General features: G+C 62.1%; 1 protein-coding gene across 1 annotated transcript in view; it reads right to left on the bottom strand.

The window, feature by feature from the left end:
• Ppef2 (protein phosphatase with EF-hand domain 2) overlaps nt 1-20,759 on the bottom strand; it is a 47,445-nt gene extending 26,686 nt beyond the window's left edge. Inside the window, 4 exon segments of the mRNA XM_048364849.1 lie at nt 8,244-8,416; nt 12,074-12,131; nt 12,616-12,743; nt 20,705-20,759. Of these exon segments, the coding sequence (XP_048220806.1) occupies nt 8,244-8,416; nt 12,074-12,131; nt 12,616-12,743; nt 20,705-20,759 (414 nt within the window).
• Between the last annotated feature and the right edge of the window lie 4,294 nt (nt 20,760-25,053).

Genomic DNA, 25,053 nt, shown 5'->3' with positions numbered 1-25,053 from the left:
ATGTGGGGTTTGTGACTTTCACAGGGAGTCTCAGAGTGTATCCTCGACAGATAAGAGAGGACTACGGCATGTGGTAGGAAAGTAACAGGAAAAACCCGATTCTTGTAGCCAGAGAGGGCTTGCCCTTAATGGGAAATGCTACTGTTGCTATTATCTTACCTTCTGAGAAGGGCAGGAGAGAGCAGAGGGAGGGGAGAGGGCTTTCTCCAGACATAAACAGGAAGATATGATTACTGCCAAAAGAAATTAAATGTAGTCCTTCTCACTGAGACACAGTGGTTGTAGAGCTGGAACCAGATCAAGAATGTAGAGGAGCCTAGCGTGGTGGTACATGCCTGTAGTCCCAGACGGGGGAGAGAGAAGGACTGTAGTCCAGGGCTCATCTGAGGCCTTATCTGAAAACCAAACGAAAACTAAAAGGGCTTGGTGGGAGTGGCTAGGGCTTGAGTGCTTGCTAGACGTGCTGAGACCCGAGTGCAATCCTTGATTCCTCCCCACAAAAGAAAACAAAAAGCATCTAGAACGAGTGCTGCTCGTCGGAAAGGCACAGGGCAGACGGGCAGGTGGCACTGAGCAAAAGCAGAAGGCAGCCCTGGCGTGCCCGCGCGCTCAAGGTACAAACCCAGGGACAGCGCTTCCCAAGGACCAAGGTCTCGTGCGTGAAGGGAAGTCGGTGAGCGTGAGCACTTTCGGCAGAGCTTAGAAGAGGAAGCCACATTGCATAGAGCTTCTCCCGGACACTGGACAAGCGTCCCATCAAGCAGCTCCAGTCTTGGCTTAGAGAAAGAACGGGCAGTCTGAACTGGCTCATGGCCACCCCCCCCCGCCCCCGCCCGGCCCCCATGCTGCAGCTGTTAGTGAAGGTCTGTCCTGCAGATCCACCCCTTCAACCTCAGGGAGCAACTTCCTTTTAAATCCTGAGACCACATGACACCATATCCAGGATTGACAGCTAGCCCTAAGACCAGGAACCTCGAACACTGTAGTAGATGCAATTGTGGGGGTGAGCCTGCAGTGCTGTCTCTCTTGGGGCTCCATGTGTTGGAAGAAGAGTGTGTGTCAAAACTGGGGGAGACAAGATGGCCACTAGCGGGCTGGGAATGTGGCCCAGTGGTACAGTGCTCGCCTCGTATACATGAAGTCCTGGGTTCGATTCCCCAGCACCACATATACAGAAAACGGCCAGAAGTGGCGCTGTGGCTCAAGTGGTAGAGTGCTAGCCTTGAGCAAAAAGAAGCCAGGGACAGTGCCCAGGCCCTGAGTCCAAGCCCCAGGACTGGCAAAAGAAAAAAAAAGATAGCCATTACCAACTCAAGATTGTCATTCTCCTTGTTTAGCCATCCCAGGCCAAAGAACCAACTAGCTTCCATAAAAGGAAAGAAACTACCAAACTACCAATAGTTTGATATTCCAAGACTCAGATCCAGCCTGCATTCCAGATGACATTTGCTTTATGTTGGCAGTGAAATTGGACATTAAGGAGAAACTGGAATCACTGTCTTAATCAGTACCTTGTGTCTGTCCAGTTTAGCCAAAAGCTCCAGGTCCGTCTGCTGCGATACCCCACCATGAAGAATCAGGACCTTCTCATCGACTAGCGTGGCCAGGGGGAGCCAACAGAACACATCCTGAAGAAATCTTAATATTTTCTTTCCATGCGTCTAAAAATAATATTAAGGTGTCAAGTTTCAAATAACTCATTCCACTTACTTTAATTAAGAGGAATTTGCATTCTTACAGACAGCGTACCTTGTATTTATGCATGACTTCCTGGTGAAGCCATAGCTGGATACAGAAATACAAATAGATATTAAATTTAGTGACAGTAGTTAGGACATGATCACATTTTTTCTTTTTTCTGTCTTTGTTTAGGTGGTGCTGGGCTTGAACCCAGGTGCCCAGGGCCTAGCACATGCTAGGCAAGTAAGTACTCTATCACTTGAGCTATGCCTTCAGCATATTTTTTTTTCCTAAAAGGCATGTTCTAGATACATATGCCTAAAATGTCTAGAAAAGAGATGGGGGAGGGGAGGGAGTGATGTATCTGAGTTTGATTCAGATATATTGCATAATTAATGGAAAAGTCACAATAACTCGTCCCCCTTATACCACTAATGTATGCTAATAAAAATTAAAAATTGAGACTAGAGCCAGGTGCTGGTAGCTCATGCCTATAATCCTAGCTACTCAGGGGGTCAAATCTTAGGATCGTGGTTCAAAGTCAGCCAGGGCAGGAAAGTCCATGAGACTCCTTATTTCCAATCAGCCACCAAAAAACCCAGAAGAGGAGCTGTGGTTCAAGTGGTAGAGTGCTAGCCTGGAGCCCAAAAGCTCAGGGGCAGAGCCCAGGCCCTGAGTTCAAATCCCATGGCTGACAAAATTAAAAAAAATAGATTGAGAAATAATCACCAGAATGTTTTACAATTATAAAATTATCTTTAGGTGAAAATTGTGAGATCTTTCCATTTTCTTCTTTGTTTATCCATATATCACCTTCCCTTTTCTTTTTTTCTTCTTAGTTTTTTTTTTTTCTTCAGAATTGAGGATTAACCCAGGGTCTTGCACTCACTACACTAGTGCTCTACCGCGTCAGCACAGCCCTAGCCCCGAGCTTTGCACCTGTTCTACGGCGCCACCTTACTTTTTACTATTGTGCTCTAGATTCAGAAATCAGAAAACGACTTTCCAAGGGCACCTACTGCCAGAATAGCGTCTTTCAATTGCAACAAGCAAGCAAGCAATCCCCAAGCATGTGTTGGCTGGTACCGTAAGTTCACCACGGGGTCCTCATGGTTTCCTCTGTTCAGATGCAGCGCTTTGGGGTAAACCAACATGAAGGCAAAAGAACCATCAGGATCTCTACTGAGTCCTTGCCTCGGTCCACGAAGTCATTGTTGAAGACATAGGCGCGCTCTGGCGACGGGAGGCCGTTCTTCCCAAGCCAGGGTCCGTCCACGAGCAGCCGGGGAGGAGAGGAAGGGGAGGAAGGAGAGGGCAGGCTGGGGCCGTGGGCATCTGAGCAGCCCGGCAGAGCTACCGGGCCTTGCGGTTCCTGCAGGAGTGCCATGTCAGCCGGGGGGGGGGCGGGGGGGGGAGCATCTGCCCTGGGCTCTAGCTAGCGCCCCTCCAGGGGGCCTGGGGCGTTGGCCATCCGCACCACGCGTGGCGGGAAGCAGAGGCCCGGGCTTGTGAGAGCTGAAGGCCAGCTCCGTGTTCTCTCTGCACGGTGATGGGGATGGGGATGGGGGTGGGGGTGGGGGTGGGTGGGGGGTAGTGATAGCTGCTACCGATTCCTAGCAGAGATCAACAAAGCGCATGGAGAAACTCTTTGGAAATATGGTATACATATAGAGTAATCTCAGAGTAATAACACATACGCACATAATGTGTTATATATTCTATATTTATAGTTAAAACTATGAGAGCCGGGGCTGGGGATATAGCCTAGTGGCAAGAGTGCCTGCCTCGGATACACGAGGCCCTAGGTTCGATTCCCCAGCACCACATATACAGAAAACGGCCAGAAGCGGCGCTGTGGCTCAAGTGGCGGAGTGCTAGCCTTGAGCAAAAAGAAGCCAGGGACAGTGCTCAGGCCCAGAGTCCAAGGCCCAGGACTGGCCAAAAAAAAAAAACAAAACAAAAAACTATGAGAGCGGATTTGGGTTGTCTTGCCAATGATCAATTTTTCTTTATCTTGAAAAAAATCAATTCCTGAATAATCCAATTTATTTAATTAACACTATGTTTGTTAACGCTTATAAAAATATTCTGGAATGTGCTGCAGTGCTGACTTCACTATTGTGTATTCGCCACATAGAAACAAATATTTTTTTAACAATATTTTAAAAGCCCAAGTAATATTTAAGCACTCGCTCATAGCTACTGTATTCGGACTAGTACATTAAGCACCAGAGCAAAGAAAGAACTTAGTTTGAATGTTCATACCTTATGAAAAATAAGTATTAAGTCATCCAAGTGGCCGTGTAAATCTCCTAACAAAGAAAAAGAGCATCACTTCTGGTCCGTCCTTATCGTTTTTATTTTACTTTCCTGTAACAAGGAAAACACCGTACCTGGAAATATCTACATTAAGAAATCAACCATTACTTCTTTTTCCGGATGGAGGATGGGGCAAGTCTGGCTCTCCCCGATTGCGGAGGTCGTTCGCACTGACCACCGCAGGCGAGGCTCTGGCTCTGCTCGGCTCTGCTGGGCTACAGCGGGGCGGGCAGAGCCCCGGAGGACCAGGCCCGGGAGGGAGGGACGGGAGCTCCTCCCGGGGGCAGGAGGAAGCTGCCCGGGCTCATGCCAGTACTGGGAGAGTTTGCTTTAAAAGAAAAGTTGCAAATCTAGACTTGAATATAAACCCCTCCAATTTTCAAATGTTGAAACTCTGATTTTATTTCATTTGTTGTGGTACTAAAGATTTAATTCCTTTTTTTTCTTTTCTTATGAGAAACTTCTGTTGTGAAAAACCATGGTTTTAGGGCTGAGCACCTGTGGCTCAGGCCTGGCATCCTAGCTACTCAGGAAGCTGAGATCTGAGGATCAAAGTTCAAAGCCAGCCCGGACAGGAAAGTCCTCAAAAAAGAAAAAAAGAGGAAGGACAAGCTCATGTATAATATGTTTTTCCCCCCTATCTTTTCTTCATTTGTTCACAAATCTATTTTGGATATCGAAGGCTTACCGTGTCAGTTTCTGACAGAAAGCGCTGACGGGCTGAGACAGAGAATTGGGTTCAGGGCCAGCCTGGGCTGTGTAGGGAGTTCCAGGCCAGCCCAGGCGACAGCAGGGCCTGGGCTGCGAACACCTCGAAGCAGACCGACCACGTCGGGTCGGCGGGAGGACCGAGCTATTCCGCGGTAGCCTGCCCTTGGGCGGGGCCGCTCTAACTCCTTCCCTCAGAATCATCCCTGGTGGGGGCTGGGGATATAGTCTAGTGGCAAGAGTGCCTGCCTCGGATACACGAGGCCCTAGGTTCGATTCCCCAGCACCACATATACAGAAAATGGCCAGAAGGGGCGCTGTGGCTCAAGTGGTAGAGTGCTAGCCTTGAGCGGGAAGAAGCCAGGGACAGTGCTCAGGCCCTGAGTCCAAGGCCCAGGACTGGCCAAAAAAAAAAAAAAAAAGAATCATCCCTGGGGGAATCACACCGCCTCTGGACTGCACACGTCATCCTGGCGAGCCCAGAACCTCAGGAGCTTCTCGCTCGCTCTCGCTTTAAATGAACACTAGTTTCTTATAAATGGTCTGATCCAATACATTTTTTTTTCCAGTCCTGGGCCTTGAACTCAGGGCCTGAGCGCTGTCCCTGGCCTCTTCCTGCTCAAGGCTAGCACTCTGCCACCTGAGCCACAGCGCCACTTCCAGCCTCTTCTGTATATGTGGTGCTGAGGAATCGAACCCAGGGCCTCACGCATGCTAGGCCAGCCCTCTACCGCTAGGCCCCCTTCCCAGCCCTCCAGTACATTTTCTTTGGAACACTGGCACGGAAGTGTACATTTATACACGGGCAGGCTGCGTGTATTTGCAGTGCCCGCCCACCAACGCCAGTGTGCGCGCTCCGGCCACTGCTCAGTGTGGATGCTGCATGTCGGTGACAGTCTAAGAAGCCAGGAGTGACAGCTCATAGGTGTCATGACGGGCGGGATCTCGGTTCGAAGCCGACCCAGGCACAAAGTTCCCAAGATCCCGACGTTCACCAACCCACAGCCGGGCACAGCGGCATTTGCCTGTGGTCCCCGCTACTGTAGGAAACGCCAACAGGAGATGGCCTGGTCTAGGCCAGCCCGAGAATAAAGGCTCTCTCTGGACAATTAAGACTGCAAAGCCGCGGCCCAGCTCCTGTTAGAGATCCTCCAGACTCCAGAACCCCACGAGACGGAGGGAACTGGGGGGGGGGGGGGACTTCCCCCTGCAGGAGGGGTCGGTAGCGCAGGCCTTGGGGCTTGCTGGAATGAATACCAATGCACAGGTGCTGTGTGCTCTGATTTGCGGGGATGCTTTCCTGGGTGGAGCGCGGGGATGTTTTCCCGGGTGGAGAGCGTGAGTTTGCGGGATGTTTTCCCAGGTTTGCGGGGATGTTTTCCGGGGTGGAGCGTGTGAGTTTGCGGGGATGTTTTCCCGGGTGGAGAGCCTGAGTTTGCGGGGATGTTTTTCCTGGTGGAGCGCGTGAGTTTGCGGGGATGTTTTCCTGGGTGGAGAGCGTGAGTTTGCGGGGATGTTTTCCTGGGTGGAGAGTGTGAGTTTGCGGGGATGTTTTCCCGGTGGAGAGCGTGAGTTTGCGGGGATGTTCTCCCGGGGGGAGCGCGTGAGTTTGCGGGGATGTTCTCCCGGGGGGAGCGCGTGAGTTTGCGGGGATGTTTTCCCAGGTTTGCGGGGATGTTTTCCCGGTGGAGAGCGTGAGTTTGCGGGGATGTTTTCCTGGGTGGAGCGCGTGAGTTTGCGGGGATGTTTTCCCAGGTTTGCGGGGATGTTTTCCGGTGGAGAGCGTGAGTTTGCGGGGATGTTACCCCGGGTGGAGCGCGTGAGTTTGCGGGGATGTTTTCCCGGGGGGAGAGCGTGAGTTTGCGGGGATGTTACCCCGGGTGGAGCGCGTGAGTTTGCGGGGATGTTTTCCCAGGTTTGCGGGGATGTTTTCCCGGGTGGAGAGCGTGAGTTTGCGGGGATGTTTTCCCGGGTGGAGCGCGTGAGTTTGCGGGGATGTTTCCCCGGGTGGAGCGCGTGAGTTTGCGGGGATGTTTTTCCCCGGGTGGAGCGCGTGAGTTTGCGGGGATGTTTTCCCGGGTGGAGCGCGTGAGTTTGTGGGGATGTTTTCCCGGGTGGAGCGCGTGAGTTTGCGGGGATGTTTTTTTCCCGGGTGGAGCGCGTGAGTTTGCGGGGATGTTTTTTTTCCCGGGTGGAGAGTTTGGAGATACTGAGAGTGGCTGGGAAGCCAGAGCAGAGGCTGAGCTTGGGCTCCAAAGCTCCCTTCCTCTGAACCGTCTCCTTGAAGGAAACGAAGAGCCAACAAGGGACAGTGGGCAGGCCCGGGGCTCGGCCAGCATGGCGGGCCTCCCTCCCCCCTCCCCCCACAGCAGGGGGCCTGGCGAGGGGCTGGGGGGGGCTCCCCCGCGCTCACCGCACACCGTGACCTCCTCGCTGTAGCAGGTGGAGACGCGGTTGATGCTGGGCAGCCGGGGCCAGGTGCTGCCTGGCCTGGTCTAAGAGGTTCAGCACATAGCGGGGCGTGCAGCGGCTGGAGGAGGAAGAGGAGGCGGGGGACTCGATCCTGCCCGCCCCGCCTCAGCGGCGAGGCCCAACCCTCCCCAGGTTCACCCCGAAACTGCGCTCAGGACGCGGCCTAGACCTCTCGTGATCTGTGCCGGGGCAAGAGCTTGAACTCAGGGCCTGAGCACTGTCCTGGCTTCTTTGTGCTCAAGGCCAGCGCTCTACCGCGTGAAGCCACAGTTGCACGTCGGCTTTCTGGTAGTTGGGGGGATCGGAGTCTCACAGACTTGGCTCCCCGGCTCAGCTGTGCACCACAGTCCTCAGAGCTCAGCTTCCCGAGTGACTAGGGGGACAGGCGCGAGTCACGTCCGCCCAGCCGGGGTGACGGCTTCCGGAAGCAGGCGAGGTGATCACTTCTGTGCTCAGCATCAAAGGCTCCTCCACGTCCTTCAAAGTCGGAGTCGGCCCACCCGGCTCCCCGTGCTCCCTGAGTCCCGGCTTTCCGGCCTCCACCGCCTTCCGAGGTCCCGGAACAGCCGGGACGGTCCTGCCTCGGGCTTTCCACTTGCTGTCTCTGCCTAGAACATTCTTTCCCTGGTTCCTCACAAGAAGTGGCTCTTACCTCCCAGGACCCGTGTTCACGGATCCCCTCCCCACCCGCGGCACAGCTTGGCTTTCATCCCTCCATCCCCCACCCCCTTTCGAAACACAGTGGCCCCGGATGCCTCGGGCTGGCCTTGAACTTGCAGCCCTGCTCGCCCTACAAGTCTTTACCACGTCCCCAGCCTTCGGTTTGCTATTTCCTGTTAGACGATCGTCACTCACTGTCGCGCGTGGGGACTCGTTTGCCATGCGCGCGCGTGCCCGCGTGTGCGTCCTGCCCCCCGCGTGTGCGTCCTGCCCCCCGCGTGTGCGTCCTGCCCCCCGCGTGTGCGTCCTGCCCCCCGCGTGTGCGTCCTGCCCCCCGCGGGTCCCCAGTGCCCGGGCCGCCCCCCCCCCCCCATCAAGCCGGTGGCGGCCGCAGGTGGACGTACCCGCCGCAGCCGGAAGGCCTCCAGCAGGGCGGCGGCGTGGGCCGGGAGGAGGGGGGAAGGCGAGGCGCGGCCCGTGTAGCCGTCCGGCACGCCGATGGCCTCGTAGCCGCCGCCGCCCGCGTCCGCGCGCTGGACGGCGCGGTCCCCCGGGCGCAGGCGGCTCAGCGGGTCCCCTGGCCACGCGGAGGGCGGGTGAGCCCGGCGGCAGCTCCAGCCAGGAGAGGGGACGCACGGACAGAAGCACAGATGAGACGGGGACAGAAGGACAGACGAGACGGGGCGGAAGGACAGAGGAGACGGGGGACAGGAGCACAGACGAGACGGGGACAGAAGGACAGAGGAGACGGGGACAGAGGGACAGACGAGACGGGGACAGAAGGACAGAGGAGACGGGGACAGAAGCACAGACGAGACGGGGACAGAAGGACAGAGGAGACGGGGACAGAGGGACAGACGAGACGGGGACAGGAGCACAGACGAGACGGGGACAGAGGGACAGACGAGACGGGGACAGAGGGACAGATGAGACGGGGACAGGAGCACAGACGAGACGGGGACAGGAGCACAGACGAGACGGGGACAGAAGCACAGACGAGACGGGGACAGAAGGACAGAGGAGACGGGGACAGAGGGACAGACGAGACGGGGCGGAAGGACAGAGGAGACGGGGACAGAAGCACAGACGAGACGGGGACAGAAGGACAGAGGAGACGGGGACAGAGGGACAGACGAGACGGGGACAGGAGCACAGACGAGACGGGGACAGAGGGACAGACGAGACGGGGACAGAGGGACAGATGAGACGGGGACAGGAGCACAGACGAGACGGGGACAGGAGCACAGACGAGACGGGGACAGAAGCACAGACGAGACGGGGACAGAAGGACAGACGAGACGGGGACAGAAGCACAGACGAGACGGGGACAGAGGGACAGACGAGACGGGGACAGAAGCACAGACGAGACGGGGACAGAGGGACAGACGAGACGGGGACAGAAGGACAGACGAGACGGGGACAGAGGGACAGACGAGACGGGGACAGAAGGACAGACGAGACGGGGACAGAGGGACAGACGAGACGGGGGACAGAAGCACAGACGAGACGGGGACAGAAGGACAGACGAGACGGGGACAGAGGACAGATGAGACGGGGACAGGAGCACAGACGAGACGGGGACGGAAGCACAGAGGAGACGGGGACAGAAGCACAGACGAGACGGGGACAGAAGGACAGACGAGACGGGGACAGAAGGACAGACGAGACGGGGACAGAAGGACAGAGGAGACGGGGACAGAAGGACAGACGAGACGGGGACAGAAGGACAGACGAGACGGGGACAGAAGCACAGACGAGACGGGGACAGAAGGACAGACGAGACGGGGACAGGAGCACAGACGAGACTCGGCAGGGGGACGGGAGCCTGGGCCGGCGGCGTCTGTGCCAGCTTCCCTTGGAAGGACAGAGAGGTAGGTAGAGGCAAGGAGGCGGGGGGAAGGGTGGGGGGGGAGGGCGGGGGGAGGGCCGGGAGGAGGGGCAGGGGCTGGGGGCGTGGCGGTGGGCGTGGCGGGAGGCGGGGGTGGGGCGGGGGGCGTGGCGGAAAGCGTGCCGGGAGGCGTGGCAGGGGCGGGCGGCGGGCGTGGCGGGGGGCGGGGCGGGGGCGGGGGCGGGGGCGGGGCGGGGGCGGGGCGGTGGGCGGGGCCTCGCAGATCTCACAGGTGTTCACCGTGAGCGCAGTGAGCACAGGCCTAGAACATTCTGAGCCCTGCGCCCACCTCCTGCTGCCCACCCGGCCTTCACTGCAGCCGTGGGCCTCCCTCCCCCCTCTCTCCCCCCTCCCCCCCTCCCTCCCCCCTCCCTCCCTCCCCCCCCTCCCCCCCCGCAGCGCACGGGCTGCCGTGGGAAGCCAGCTGGGCAGGGAAGTCCGGGAGACGCCTTCACCAGCGGCTGTGCTCAGGCCGTGGCGTGCGGGGCTTCCACAAAACACGGGGGGCACTGTGGCCCTGGGTTCAAGTGCCAGGACCAGCCCCCAGCCCCCCATACCCCCCAGCCCCCCATCCCCCCGCCCCCCACCCCCGCAGGCGAGCGCATCCTCGGGCCTCTGCAGCGCAGTATTTCCAGGACCCCCCCCATGCTGGCTCAGTGCCCCTCCCCCCCCGGCCGGCTGCCTCGCCCTCCTAACCCCCCCCATGTGGGCTCAGTGCCCCTCCCCCCCGGCTGGCTGCCTCGCCTCCTAACCCCCCCCATGTGGGCTCAGTGCCCCTCCCCCCCGGCTGGCTGCCTCGCCCTCCTAACCCCCCCCATGTGGGCTCAGTGCCCCTCCCCCCCCGCTGGCTGCCTCGCCCTCCCCGACCCCCCCATGTGGGCTCAGTGCCCCTCCCCCCGGCTGGCTGCCTCGCCCCCCCTGAACCCCCCCCCATGTGGGCTCAGTGCCCCTCCCCCCCGGCTGGCTGCCTCGCCCCCCCTGACCCCCCCCATGTGGGCTCAGTGCCCCCCTCCCCCCGGCTGGCTGCCTCGCCCCCCCCCGACCCCCCCCATGTGGGCTCAGTGCCCCTCCCCCCCGCTGGCTGCCTCGCCCCCCCCGACCCCCCCCCATGCTGGCTCAGTGCCCCCCCCCCCCGGCTGGCTGCCTCGCCCCCCCTGACCCCCCCCATGTGGGCTCAGTGCCCCCTCCCCCCGGCTGGCTGCCTCGCCCCCCCCGACCCCCCCCATGTGGGCTCAGTGCCCCTCCCCCCCGCTGGCTGCCTCGCCCCCCCCGACCCCCCCCCATGCTGGCTCAGTGCCCCCCCCCCCCCCCGCTGGCTGCCTCGCCCTCCCTGACCCCCCCCATGCTGGCTCAGTGCCCCCTCCCCCCCGGCTGGCTGCCTCGCCCCCCCCGACCCCCCCCATGTGGGCTCAGTGCCCCTCCCCCCCGCTGGCTGCCTCGCCCCCCCCGACCCCCCCCATGCTGGCTCAGTGCCCCTCCCCCCCGCTGGCTGCCTCGCCCTCCTAACCCCCCCCATGTGGGCTCAGTGCCCCTCCCCCCCGCTGGCTGCCTCCCCCTCCTAACCCCCCCCATGTGGGCTCAGTGCCCCTCCCCCCCGCTGGCTGCCTCGCCCCCCCTGACCCCCCCCATGCTGGCTCAGTGCCCCTCCCCCCCCGCTGGCTGCCTCGCCCTCCCTGACCCCCCCACCCCCCCCCCACGGTGTTTCCTGCAGTGGATAATCAACTCCTCGCGGCAGTCGCTGCGCTCAGGGACGATGGGGACCTGGGTCCCACCCCGCTGTCCCGCTGCCTTCGGGGGGCAGTCCCTGTGCTCCCCCGCCCCGTCCTGCCGGCCGCCCGCGGGGGGGCGCGGGGAGCTCGGGGGGCCCGGGGAGCGCGGGGGGCCCGGGGAGCGCGGGGGGCCCGGGGGCCGCGGGGGGCGCGGGGGGCCCGGGGGCCGCGGGGAGCTCGGGGGGCCCGGGGAGCGCGGGGGGCCCGGGGGGCGCGGGGGGCCCGGGGGCCGCGGGGGGCCCGGGGGGCGCGGGGGGCCCGGGGAGCGCGGGGGCCGCGGGGGGCCCGGGGGGCGCGGGGGGGCGCGGGGAGCTCGGGGGGCGCGGGGGGCGGGGGGGGCGGGGAGCTCGGGGCACACGGGGGGCGGGGGGGCGGGGGGCGCGGGGGCCGCGGGGAGCGCGGGGGGCGCGGGGTCGCGGGGAGCGCGGGGGGGCGCGGGGGGCGCGGGGGGCGCGGGGGCGGGGGGCCGCGGGGGGCGCGGGGGGGCGCGGGGGGCGCGGGGGCCGCGGGGGGCGCGGGGGGCCGCGGGGAGCTTGGGGAGCACGGGGAGCCCCGGCGTGCGGCCGCGCACGCTCACCGTCCCCGCGGCCGTCGGGAGTGAGGAGCTCCAGGAGGCAGCTGAAGAAACCGTGGAGCTGCAGAGCCAGCAGAGGACGCGGCTCGAGACGCCAGGCGCCGCCCGGCTGGGCGCCCCCACCCCACCCCAGCACGGGGGGCAGAGCGGCTGGGCACCCTCCTCCACCCCAGCACGGGGGGCAGAGCGGCTGGGCACCCCCCCACCCCAGCACAGGGGGGGCAGAGCGCTGGGCACCCCCCCATCCACCCCCAGCACCGGGGGGCAGAGCGGCTGGGCACCCTCCCCTCCACCCCCAGCACCGGGGGGGGCAGAGCGGCTGGGCACCCCCCCACCCCAGCACAGGCGGGGCAGAGCGGCTGGCACCCCCACCCCACCCCAGCACCGGTGGGGGGGCAGAGCGGCTGGGCACCCCCCCTCCACCCCCAGCACCGGGGGGGCAGAGCGGCTGGGCACCCCCCCCCACCCCACCCCAGCACGGGGGGCAGAGCGGCTGGGCACCCACCCCCACCCCAGCACCGGGGACAGCCCGCCGGGCCCCGCACCCTGGCCTGGTCCTGCTGGCCCGCGTCCTCGATGCCCTGGAAGATGCGCCAGGTGCAGCGCCGCCGCCTCTCCAGCCGGGCCGCGTAGCGCCGGTGCCACCGCTGGATCAGGACGGCCGCCCTGAAAGCTGCCACGCAGGCGGGCTGGGGGGGGCTGGGCCCCCCACTCCTCCCCCCCCCCCCCCCCCGCACGCGCGCCTGGTGCTCTACCCCGGGGCCACCGCGTCACGCCCGCCTCCCTGGTGGCTTCACTGGAGACGAGAGTCTCGCGGACTCCCCGGCCAGGCTGCTTTGAGCCCGGCCCCTCGGATCCCAGCCGCCCCGGTAGTCAGGACCACCCGCACCCCCCTTCCGCCCCTTCCCATGCCCGCCCCCTCCCACGCCCGCCCCTTCCCATGCCCGCCCGTCCCGGCGTTCCCTTCCTTCCTCTCTTCCTTCCTCTTTATTGTCACAGTGATGTACACAGGGGTTACCGTCCCATATGTAGGCAGTGAGTCCATTTCTTGTTCCACTTGTTACCTCCTCCCTCATTTTCCCCCACCCCCTCCCCCTTTCCCTCACTTCCCCCCCACACCATGGGTTGTATGGTTGGTTTACACCATATAGTTTTGTAAGCACTGCTGTTGCATTGGTTTGTCTTTTTCTCCTGTGTCTCTCCATTTTGGTGTTCCCTTTCCCTTCCCTAGTTCCAATACACGTCTATACAGCATCCAGGGTACTTAGATCAGATACAGTGACAGCGGGGATAAAACCACAGGACGGGGATACAGAGGGGAAAGAAGAAAAAAGGTCACGGCTCACATGGCATGTTGAAAACAATTACCACAATGATGTCCCACTGTGTGCGTAACGTGGGGCTCATTTCACTCGGCGTCATCTTCTGTGTTCATAAGGCATAGCTATTGGGCTCCTGTGATCCTCTGCTGTGACTAGCCTACACCTGTGCTAATCACTGCCCGTGAGGGAGGCCACAGCGCCATGTTTCTTTGGGTCTGGCTCACTCAGTAGGGTTTTCCCTTCCTTCTGGCGTTCTTGATGGCTGCCCCTGGCCTCCACTTAGAGATCACATCACCTGTGTGGGCTGCGGAGCCCCTCGCCACCCTCTCTGAAGGGAGGCCTGAGACCGTCTCGCTCACACCGCTCTCCATGCTGTGTGCTCCGAAGCCAGGAAATCTCGCGTGGAGAAGGACACTGGGCGGCTTGTCTTCGCCGTGTCTGAGCTGCCCGGCTCTGGGGTATTTGACGCTCAGTCCTGAGCGGCTGCGAGCGTGGCTCTGACAGCGACGTGATGAGTGGGTGTGGGCCAAGGAGAGGACGCAGGCCGCGGGGGCAATGGAGCTGGCTGGGCGGGGTTCACCTCACACTCAGGATCGTGGCCCCGGTTTGTGCCTGGAGAAGGGACAGCCCCACCCGGACGCAGCAGGGCGGGCTCGGAGGGCTCCGGCAAGGAGAACGGACGTGACACACTTTCAAAGGACAGGAGGGGGTACGGAAGGCGGGGACCCTGAGGCGGCCCCGCCCCGCCAGTCTCCGTGGCCTCAGGCCGGTCACCTCGCACCTCCGGGAGAGGAAGAACACGTAGTGCACTGAGGAGTTACTCCCTGGTGACCCCGGGTGCTGGCGAGAAGCCTTTCCCAGATCCGTGCTCAGTATCCCCGGCCCCATGAGACCCCCGTGGGCTTATGAAGCCCCACGCTGCCAGTCCGGGGCTGACCTCCCGGCCTTCCTTTGCCAGGACTTAGGTGCCGGCTGACCACGCAGTGCATGCGTGCAGGGCGCTGATTCCTCACGTGACCTGTGGTCAAGTATTGGTGCCAGGGAAGGGAAGAGCTGTCCCAACCCATAACTGGAGTTTCCGTAAGCCCCGGGCCTGGACACAAGGCGGGTGATGAATGGGCTATTTTTGGATAAGCTGGATTAAGAAGGAAATCCTGGGGGCGGGGCTCAGTGGTAAGGTGCTTTTCTAGCACGTGTAAGGCCGGGGTTGATCACACACACACACACACACAACACACACACACACACACACACACACACCACACACCCTGTGGGCTAATTCAGTCAGCTTGATGAACAGTAGACAGATTGGCTTCATGTAGTTATCTTGGATTAGAGAGCTAGGATTCTGGCTGACGTCCTAAGAGGAAAGATGATGGTGGGCTGGGAAAGGAGAAGCTACGGGATTGGAGCAAAGCTGAAGATGATTTCCTAAGAAACAAAGCACTTGGTGCCCAAACTATTTGTCCAAGGCACGCGCCAGATGATGAGCAATGAAGCCGACGTTACACACTCTGTAGTCAGACATTGGGGGTGGGGGAGAGATGTCTGGAGCCCGGGAGGAAGTCTGTGCTTCACCCTGCTCCCCCCGTTATTGTTACTGGCTCTGAAGGCTAAGATGCATCAGCAAGAGGGGGCCCCGATGTTGTTCCCTAACATCTTGTCCCAAGTGTCTTAGGGCAAGCAAGGGCTGCCAGCCACCAGCACCCTGGCATCCCAAGTCCCACTCCTCTAGGCAATGAATAGCCCTCCCTCCCTCCCCCCACCTTCTCTCTCTCTCTGGCTCCAGTCCAGGGGCTTGAACTCACAGCCTGGGATCTGAGCTACTTTTCCTGACTGCTGGCTTCTTGTGGCTGCTGCTGCTAGTGCTGTTGTTGTTTAGTGGTGATGAGAGTCCCGCGGCCTCTCCTGCCTGTCTGGCTTCTAACCGCGGTGCTCAGATCTCAGCCTTGTGAGTGGCTGCGTGACGGGCGGGAGCCACGACACCCAGCTCTCTTCACTCTGTTCTAACAAGATGTTGAAACGTATTCGGGAACCTCCGACCTGAGCCGTGTCTAAATGAACCCCGAGAGGCAGGATTTCATTTTTACAAGAGCAGATGAATCCTGAGTTTTATAAAAAGAAAACCTCCCTGTGTAATAAGACAACGGTTCTCTTTTGTGGAATCAAGGGTTTCCGGATTACTTAAGATTAAAACAACAAAGCCCCCGCGGCCCTCCACAGGTGATCTGGGGTGCGGTCAATGGTAGACCATTCTAGAATGGATTGATTGGTCCTCAGCGTGATGGAAACGAAAGGCGGAGCAAAATGAAAGCCCCACGGGTGGACACACAAAAGGCAGTGGGGTGCGGGGGGACTCGCACCTGCGACCTGAGCTCCCCCGGAGGCCGAGAGCCAAGGATCGCAGGTCAAGCTGAGTCCCCGCGACGCCTGTCCAGGGAGCCGCCGCGCAGCCCGCGGTGGATGCGCGACTCCCGCGGCGGAGCACCGGCCACGAGTGGAGAACGCCGAGGTCAGACCCGCACCGACACGACCAACCACCCGGCTACAAACAAACCCTCTGTGGCTTTGCTCACTGGAAAGTTCTACCGACGAGGGCTCGCGTGACGCGTGAGGTAATCAACCCCAAGAAGGCCTGGGACATGGAACGGGGAAGTGGGAGGCCCTGCCCGTGGGGTGTCCAGGCCCAGGCACACGGTGGGGAGGGGGGGCTGTCCCCAGCGCCCCCCCGTGGCCCCCCCGTCTCCCGAGCTTTGTGCGGGTGTGCCCTCCCTCGCCAGCTGCCCCTCGTGCCCCTCGTGCCCCTCGTGCCCTCTGCACCTGGCTGTTTCCCGCCACTTTTCCAAAATCCTGCTGGGATTTTTTTGCCTTTTATTCTTTGTGTGCTTCGACTCCTAGAACAGCGCTTCAAGGGCGCGGACACCTCTCGGGGGCCATAGGTGACGGCTCGGGCTCGCACCGGCCGCTCAGGCGCTGGAGAGCGGGGGGAGGAGCTCAGGCGCTGGAGAGCGGGGGGAGGAGCTCAGGCGCTGGAGAGCGGGGGCGGGAGCTCAGGCGCTGGAGAGCGGGGGCGGGAGCTCAGGCGCTGGAGAGCGGGGCGGGAGCTCAGGCGCTGGAGAGCGGGGGCGGGAGCTCAGGCGCTGGAGAGCGGGGGGGGGGCTCAGGCGCTGGAGAGCGGGGGCGGGAGCTCAGGCGCTGGAGAGCGGGGGAGGAGCTCAGGCGCTGGAGAGCGGGAGCTCAGGCACTGGAGAGCGGGGGAGGAGCTCAGGCGCTGGAGAGCGGGGCCGGGAGCTCAGGCACTGGAGAGCGGGGGCGGCTCAGGCGCTGGAGAGCGGGGGAGGAGCTCAGGCGCTGGAGAGCGGGGGAGGAGCTCAGGCGCTGGAGAGCGGGGGAGGAGCTCAGGCGCTGGAGAGCGGGGGCGGGAGCTCAGGCGCTGGAGAGCGGGGGAGGAGCTCAGGCGCTGGAGAGCGGGGGAGGAGCTCAGGCGCTGGAGAGCGGGGCCGGGAGCTCAGGCGCTGGAGAGGGGGGGCGGCTCAGGCGCTGGAGAGCAGGGGAGGAGCTCAGGCACTAGAGAGCGGGGGAGGAGCTCAGGCGCTGGAGAGCGGGGGAGGAGCTCAGGCGCTGGAGAGCGGGGGAGGAGCTCAGGCGCTGGAGAGCGGGGCCGGGAGCTCAGGCGCTGGAGAGCGGGGGCGGCTCAGGCGCTGGAGAGCGGGGGAGGAGCTCAGGCGCTGGAGAGCGGGGGAGGAGCTCAGGCGCTGGGGAGCGGGGGAGGAGCTCAGGCGCTGGAGAGCGGGGGCGGCTCAGGCGCTGGAGAGCGGGGGAGGAGCTCAGGCGCTGGGGAGCGGGGGAGGAGCTCAGGTGCTGGAGAGCGGGGGAGGAGCTCAGGCACTGGAGAGCGGGGGAGGAGCTCAGGCGCTGGAGAGCGGGGGCGGGAGCTCAGGCGCTGGAGAGCGGGGCAGGAGCTCAGGCGCTGGAGAGCGGGGGCGGCTCAGGCACTGGAGAGCGGGGGAGGAGCTCAGGTACTGGAGAGCGGGGGCGGGAGCTCAGGCGCTGGAGAGCGGGGAGGAGCTCAGGCGCTGGAGAGCGGGAGCTCAGGCGCTGGAGAGCGGGGGCGGGAGCTCAGGCGCTGGAGAGCGGGGGAGGAGCTCAGGCGCTGGAGAGCGGGGGAGGAGCTCAGGCGCTGGAGAGCGGGGGAGGAGCTCGTGTGCTGGAGAGCGGGGGCGGGAGCTCGGGCGCTGGAGAGCGGGGGCGGGAGCTCGGGCGCTGGAGAGCGGGGGCGGGAGCTCAGGCGCTGGAGAGCGGGGGAGGAGCTCAGGCGCTGGAGAGCGGGGCCAGCTCAGGCACTGGAGAGCGGGGCCAGCTCAGGCGCTGGAGAGCGGGGGAGGAGCTCAGGCGCTGGAGAGCGGGGCCGGGAGCTCAGGCGCTGGAGAGCGGGGGCGGGAGCTCGGGCGCTGGAGAGCGGGGGCGGGAGCTCAGGCGCTGGAGAGCGGGGGTGGGAGCTCAGGCGCTGGAGAGCGGGGGCGGGAGCTCAGGCGCTGGAGAGCGGGGGCGGGGAGCTCAGGCGCTGGAGAGCGGGGGGCGGGGGCTCAGGCGCTGGAGAGCGGGGGCGGGGGCTCGGGCGCTGGAGAGCGGGGGCGGGAGCTCGGGCGCTGGAGAGCGGGGGAGGAGCTCAGGCGCTGGAGAGCGGGGCCAGCTCAGGCGCTGGAGAGCGGGGCCAGCTCAGGCGCTGGAGAGCGGGGGAGGAGCTCAGGCGCTGGAGAGCGGGGGAGGAGCTCGTGTGCTGGAGAGCGGGGGCGGGAGCTCGGGCGCTGGAGAGCGGGGGCGGGAGCTCGGGCGCTGGAGAGCGGGGGCGGGAGCTCAGGCGCTGGAGAGCGGGGGAGGAGCTCAGGCGCTGGAGAGCGGGGCCAGCTCAGGCACTGGAGAGCGGGGCCAGCTCAGGCGCTGGAGAGCGGGGGAGGAGCTCAGGCGCTGGAGAGCGGGGGCGGGAGCTCGGGCGCTGGAGAGCGGGGGCGGAGCTCAGGCGCTGGAGAGCGGGGGTGGGAGCTCAGGCGCTGGAGAGCGGGGGCGGCTCAGGCGCTGGAGAGCGGGGGCGGGGGCTCAGGCGCTGGAGAGCGGGGGCGGGAGCTCAGGCGCTGGAGAGCGGGGCAGGAGCTCAGGCGCTGGAGAGCGGGGGCGGCTCAGGCACTGGAGAGCGGGGGAGGAGCTCAGGTACTGGAGAGCGGGGGCGGGAGCTCAGGCGCTGGAGAGCGGGGGAGGAGCTCAGGCGCTGGAGAGCGGGAGCTCAGGCGCTGGAGAGCGGGGAGGAGCTCGTGTGCTGGAGAGCGGGGGAGGAGCTCGTGTGCTGGAGAGCGGGGGCGGGAGCTCGGGCGCTGGAGAGCGGGGGCGGGAGCTCAGGCGCTGGAGAGCGGGGGAGGAGCTCAGGCGCTGGAGAGCGGGGCCAGCTCAGGCACTGGAGAGCGGGGCCAGCTCAGGCGCTGGAGAGCGGGGGAGGAGCTCAGGCGCTGGAGAGCGGGGGCGGGAGCTCGGGCGCTGGAGAGCGGGGGCGGGAGCTCAGGCGCTGGAGAGCGGGGGTGGGAGCTCAGGCGCTGGAGAGCGGGGGCGGGAGCTCAGGCGCTGGAGAGCGGGGGGCGGCTCAGGCGCTGGAGAGCGGGGGCGGGGGCTCAGGCGCTGGAGAGCGGGGAGGAGCTCAGGCGCTGGAGAGCGGGGGAGGAGCTCAGGTGCTGGAGAGCGGGGGCGGCTCAGGCGCTGGAGAGCGGGGGCGGGAGCTCGGGCGCTGGAGAGCGGGGGAGGAGCTCAGGCGCTGGAGAGCGGGGGAGGAGCTCAGGCGCTGGAGAGCGGGGGAGGAGCTCAGGCGCTGGAGAGCGGGGGAGGAGCTCAGGTGCTGGAGAGCGGGGGAGGAGCTCAGGTGCTGGAGAGCGGGGCTCAGGCGCTGGAGAGCGGGGCCGGGAGCTCAGGCGCTGGAGAGCGGGGGCAGCTCAGGCGCTGGAGAGCGGGGGCGGCTCAGGTGCTGGAGAGCGGGGGAGGAGCTCAGGCGCTGGAGAGCGGGGGAGGAGCTCAGGCGCTGGAGAGCGGGGCCGGGAGCTCAGGCGCTGGAGAGCGGGGGCGGGAGCTCAGGCGCTGGAGAGCGGGGGAGGAGCTCAGGCGCTGGAGAGCGGGGGCGGGGAGCTCAGGCGCTGGAGAGCGGGGGCGGGAGCTCAGGCGCTGGAGAGCGGGGGAGGAGCTCAGGCGCTGGAGCGGGGAGGAGCTCAGGCGCTGGAGAGCGGGGGCGGCTCAGGCGCTGGAGAGTGGGGGAGGAGCTCAGGCGCTGGAGCGGGGGAGGAGCTCAGGCGCTGGAGAGCTGGGGCGGCTCAGGCGCTGGAGAGTGGGGGCGGGAGCTCAGGCGCTGGAGAGCGGGTGCTCAGGCGCTGGAGAGCGGGGGCGGGAGCTCAGGCGCTGGAGAGCGGGGGCGGGAGCTCAGGCGCTGGAGAGCGGGGGGCGGGAGCTCAGGTGCTGGAGAGCGGGGGCGGGAGCTCAGGCGCTGGAGAGCGGGCAGGAGCTCAGGCGCTGGAGAGCGGGGCAGGAGCTCAGGCGCTGGAGAGCGGGGCGGGGGCTCAGGCGCTGGAGAGCGGGGGCGGGAGCTCAGTCAGCAGCCCGGCACCCGCTGAGTGAGTGCAGAGACCCCACCCGAGAAACACACTGAAAGCAGAGCCTGGGCGGTGGAGCCAGCGGTGGATTACCGCTGGCACGCCGGGGCCCGGGTTCAACCCCGAGTACTGCCACAAGCAATCCCCCCAGTGACACTGTCCCCCAAGAAATGCACGCTTCACCCGACTTGTGGAACTGCAACCCCTGTGCATCACCCTTACAATAACGATAAATAAAGCCCCCTGACCCAGGCGCCTATCCCGAGACACCCCACCTCCATCTTGGCAGCCTCCCCACAGCGCAGAGTCCCCCTTTACCCCTGCACTCAGACAGCTCAGCCGAGACTTACCTTCCACTGGCTCCCACGGACTCCGCAGTGTGGTTCTAACTGTAACTCCTACTTAACACAGGGTTCTAAACACTCATTTACCTAACAAATGTGCGAGGGGAGGCATTCTTATTTCCCTCGGTGTAAAGGGAAGGAAACAATAGCAGGATCTCGCTGCTGGGAAATGGTGGAGGCCAGGATTTGAACCTAGACCCCGTGTGCTGCGTAACACTACCATCCGTGTTTCATCCCCAAACCTTCTCATGTACACTGGCTAAAGGGTCAGCCCCGCCCCCCCACCTGGCTTCCTGGGTCGCCCCTCATCTCCTGCTGTGGCCACTGCTGGCAAGACACACATACCTCTCTCTGTGTTCAGGAAGGCGAAATGGTGCTGGGTGGACGCGCTGCTTCCCATCCCTGCTGTTCCACGGGACGCGGGTGGATCCGTGGACAGACAGTGGGCGGCTCAGCCACCAAAGGCGGGAAGGGGGATCTGTCCCAGGAGAGTGGGCGGTGTCAGCTCACGCGGACCCGATGGCAACGCACCGCATGCGTTCATCTGCCAGGCCCAAGGCCCTGCTCCCCGGAAGTCCCCTCGTTTGTCATCCCATCCCATGATGCTTTCCATGGGAAATGCCCCTGGCAGGCTGGGGATTTTCCTGCATTTTCAAGGCAGTTCCCTGGATGGCCTCTGGCTGTTCCCCAGCCCCTCTGCTCTCCTCAGCCAGGTCTCACGGCTGCACGGGTTCGCCTCGGCTGCTCTCAAACCATCCTTGCCATCCCTACTGGCGATCAAAGCCCGTCGAGCTGGGGTTCAGACATCCCCGAACCCCAGCCCTGTACCTTCAAAGCGAGTCACACCCTCCTTGCCTCCCCATAGAATCCACCTTCGAGCCGCCTCTCCCGTCTCTTCCTTCTCTGGTCCTCGCACTGTCGTGAGCTTTCCTCTGCTCTTACCTGGAGTGCCGACCCTCCCTAACCCCCCCGCCCCACTCTTCCCCTGCCGATGCCGCTTTTCCCCAGAAGTGTGGCCTGCCTCTCCTGCAGCTCGAACATGCCTCCCATCTCCATTACGGAATGCTGCATTATTGCTTCCTACCTTGTCTCTCTACCAGTCACCATGAGTCCCTCAGAGCAGTCCGGGTGTGTTAGCACGCTCTATCACTGTACCCCAGGATATATCCCCCTGACTGACACAGAGCAGGGATCCAGTGAGAGTTAATAGGATAAACTTTTGGTGGTATGTATGTATGTGTCTATGTATCTATGTATCTATGTATTTGTCAGTCGTGGGGCTTGAACTCTGGGCCTGGACACTGTCCCTGAGCATTTCAGAAAGCTCAGGCTAGCACTCTACCACTTACAGCCACAGTCCCACTCCGGTTTTCTGGTGGTTAATTGGAGATAAGAGTCTTACAGACGTTCTTGCCCAGGCTGGCTTTGAACCGCAATCCTCAGATCTCAGCCTCTTGAGTAGCTAGGATTACAGGCGTGAGCCACTAGCACCCAGCTGACTATATTTATTTTTATACAACAAAGATGATTCTCCAGCTCTTCTTCAGAAATCAATATGAGAGATACTAACTTAACATTACAAGTGAATTCCAGTCCAAGTAGGGAGGTGCTTGTCTATAGCCCCAAATACTCAGGAGACGAAGCCAGGAGAATCACCAGTCTGGCAAAGTTTTCAACACTCTATCTCCAAAACAAAATGAAGCCAGGGTGTGTGACTCAGATTGGGGAGTGCTTCTGGACTCAATCTCCAAAGCGCAAGGAAGGAAGGAAAGGAAGAAGGAGGGAGGGAGGGAGGGAGGGGGGAGGGAGGGAAGAAGGGAGGGAGGGAGATTTCATCTGTTTGTTTTTTTTTTTACTCTAGTGTCTCTCAACTTTTTGAAGGTTATGGTATTTGGTATTGTGAAAAATTACTCTTTCTTTTGTAAATCAAAAACAAAACTGCCCTTACTTATACTGGTTAGCTGGTCTCTCTCTCTCTCTCTCTCTCTCTCTCTCTCTCTCTCTCTCTCTCTCTCTCTCTCTCTCTCTCTCCTCTCTCTGTCTCTCTTAGTACAAGGCTGTGACTTGAACTTGGTACTTGATGCTTTCACTCATTGGCTAGTGCTCTGCTAACTAAGCCACACCTCCAACCCAGTTAGCTTGCTTTGAATAAATAAATAATCCAGTGTTTCAATGCAGATGGATATTGTCATTTGCTCAGGGTTGTGATTAAAGCAATCTTGTTTTGTTCTCCGATACTTCATCTTTTTGGGTGTGGTGGGGGTGGTGGTGGTGTGTGTGTGTGTGTGTGCCTGTTCCTTTAATGGGACTTGAACTCAGGGCCTGGGTGCTGTCCTGTAACTTTGTTTGCTCAAGGTTGACATTCTACCACGGCTCTACTGCTGGCTTTTCGGTGGTTCATAGAAGTAAGAGACTCACAGACTTTTCTGCCAATGCTGGCTTTGAACTGTGATCCTTAGATCTCAACCTAGAATAGCTACTTTATTTCTTATGAGATTATGAATCCCAAAGAGATGGCAGAATAAGATGTTTCTTTTTTTTTTTTTTTACAGTTACCACCCCCCCCCCAAAGTTGTTGACACTGCCTTAAAGTGAGGACATGATATCTGACATGAACCACAAAACCTTCATCTAACTTGGTCTTTTATCATACAAACAAGCAATAAATAATATTTTTCCAAAATGTTTATGTAGAAGAAAAAAATTAGAGATGGCTCTAAACAAATAGGTTTATATATGGCTATTTAAGAGAAGACGGTGAAGTCATCACAGACTCGCTAAGAGAATATACCAGAGATCAATAGAAATGTGAGTGGAAAGGGATCGTGAAATAGTTATTAAGACAAGACCTCAAAGCCGGGCATCAGTGACTCAATCCTAGTCACTCAGAAGCTGAGACCCGAGGATCAAAGTTCAAAGCCAGCTGGGGAAGGAAAAACCGTGAGACTCTTTCCTTGAACTAAGGCTGGAACCCAGGGCCTGGGCCCTGTCCCTGAGCTTTGGGGCTCCGGGCTAACTCTCTATCACTTTGTCTAGGTAGCCCTCTGTCCACAATGCCCCTTCTTCCACCTCCCGCGTAACTGGGATTACAAGCAGGGTCCGCGACGCCGGCCTTGCTTTTCAAGATGGTGACGTCCACCACCATTATGTGAGGGACGGCCTCCACCTGCAGTCCTCTGAGCGTCGCTGCCTCCCTCCCGCAGAGCCGGTTTACGTGGCCAGCACCGCTTTCTTCACGAAGGTGGACAATCGTTTCTCTTTCCTCTGAGTGCAATGAACACACGAGGATGGGTGGCTCACCCTGGATGACTGACACACGCCCCACAAGGACTTTCTCTTGGTTGGTGAGGTGTCCTCTGACTTCTGCCCTGGGGGGGGGGGGAAGGACGGGGTGGGTGGGTGGGTGGGGTAGGGGGGAGGATGCTCTTTTAGTCTCACCAAGTGCTGAGCTCCAGGCTAGGAAGTTCAGTCTTACCTGATGGGGTACTTTTCACACGGAGGCAGAAACCTGTCTCGGAGCCGACGGTGGGGGTCCCCGACGGTGGGGGGTCCCCGACGGTCTGATTTCTTCCAGTTGACTGGACCAAGACAGGGGCCGCGGCCTCAGCCCGACACACCTTCTCCCCGGAAGGCAGTCATGACAGTCGCAGTCCTGGGCCCGGCGCTCAGAGGCGGGGAGAAGCACTTCGGGCCCCCCTTGCAAGCACGGGCACCCCAGGCTGTGCCAGGTCAGGCCTCCGAGGGCAGTGGAAGGTAGACACTGCGGAGGCGGGGTGTCCCCGTGTCCGGAAGGGTCTCCCTCCCGCTGTCTCCACCCTTCCTGGCTCCAGATGGTCTTAGCCTCGGGGATTAGGAGCTGCGCCGCCTAAGCCGCGACCCAGAAGCCTGAGCCCCTTAACCCAGAACCGGGAGCGTGCTGATGAGACCTGGAGCGTGCTGACGAGACCCGGAGCGTGCTGACGAGAACGAGACCCGGAGCATGCTGACGAGAACGAGACCCGGAGCGTGCTGACGAGAACCGGAGCGTGCTGACGAGACCCGGAGCGTGCTGATGAGACCCGGGAGCGTGCTGACGAGACCCGGAGCGTGCTGACGAGACCCGGGAGCGTGCTGACGAGACCCGGAGCGTGCTGACGAGAACCGGGAGCGTGCTGACGAGAACGAGACCCGGAGCGTGCTGACGAGAACGAGACCCGGAGCGTGCTGACGAGAACGAGACCCGGGAGCGTGCTGACGAGACCCGGGAGCGTGCTGACGAGAACGAGACCCGGAGCGTGCTGACGAGAACGAGAACCGGGAGCGTGCTGACGAGAACGAGACCCGGAGCGTGCTGACGAGAACGAGACCCGGAGCGTGCTGACGAGAACGAGAACCGGGAGCGTGCTGACGAGAACGAGAACTGGGAGCGTGCTGACGAGAACGAGACCCGGAGCGTGCTGACGAGAACGAGACCCGGAGCGTGCTGACGAGAACGAGACCCGGAGCGTGCTGACGAGACCCGGGAGCGTGCTGACGAGAACGAGAACCGGGAGCGTGCTGACGAGAACGAGAACCGGGAGCGTGCTGACGAGAACGAGAACCGGGAGCGTGCTGACGAGAACCGGGAGCGTGCTGACGAGAACGAGACCCGGAGCGTGCTGACGAGAACTGGGAGCGTGCTGACGAGAACGAGACCCGGAGCGTGCTGACGAGAA

This window comes from Perognathus longimembris, chromosome 16 (genome assembly GCF_023159225.1).
Source record: "Perognathus longimembris pacificus isolate PPM17 chromosome 16, ASM2315922v1, whole genome shotgun sequence".
Classification (NCBI taxonomy): Eukaryota; Metazoa; Chordata; class Mammalia; order Rodentia; family Heteromyidae; genus Perognathus; species Perognathus longimembris.
The sequence above is the reverse complement of the archived record's forward strand: the minus strand, read 5'-3'. Positions and strand labels throughout refer to the sequence as shown.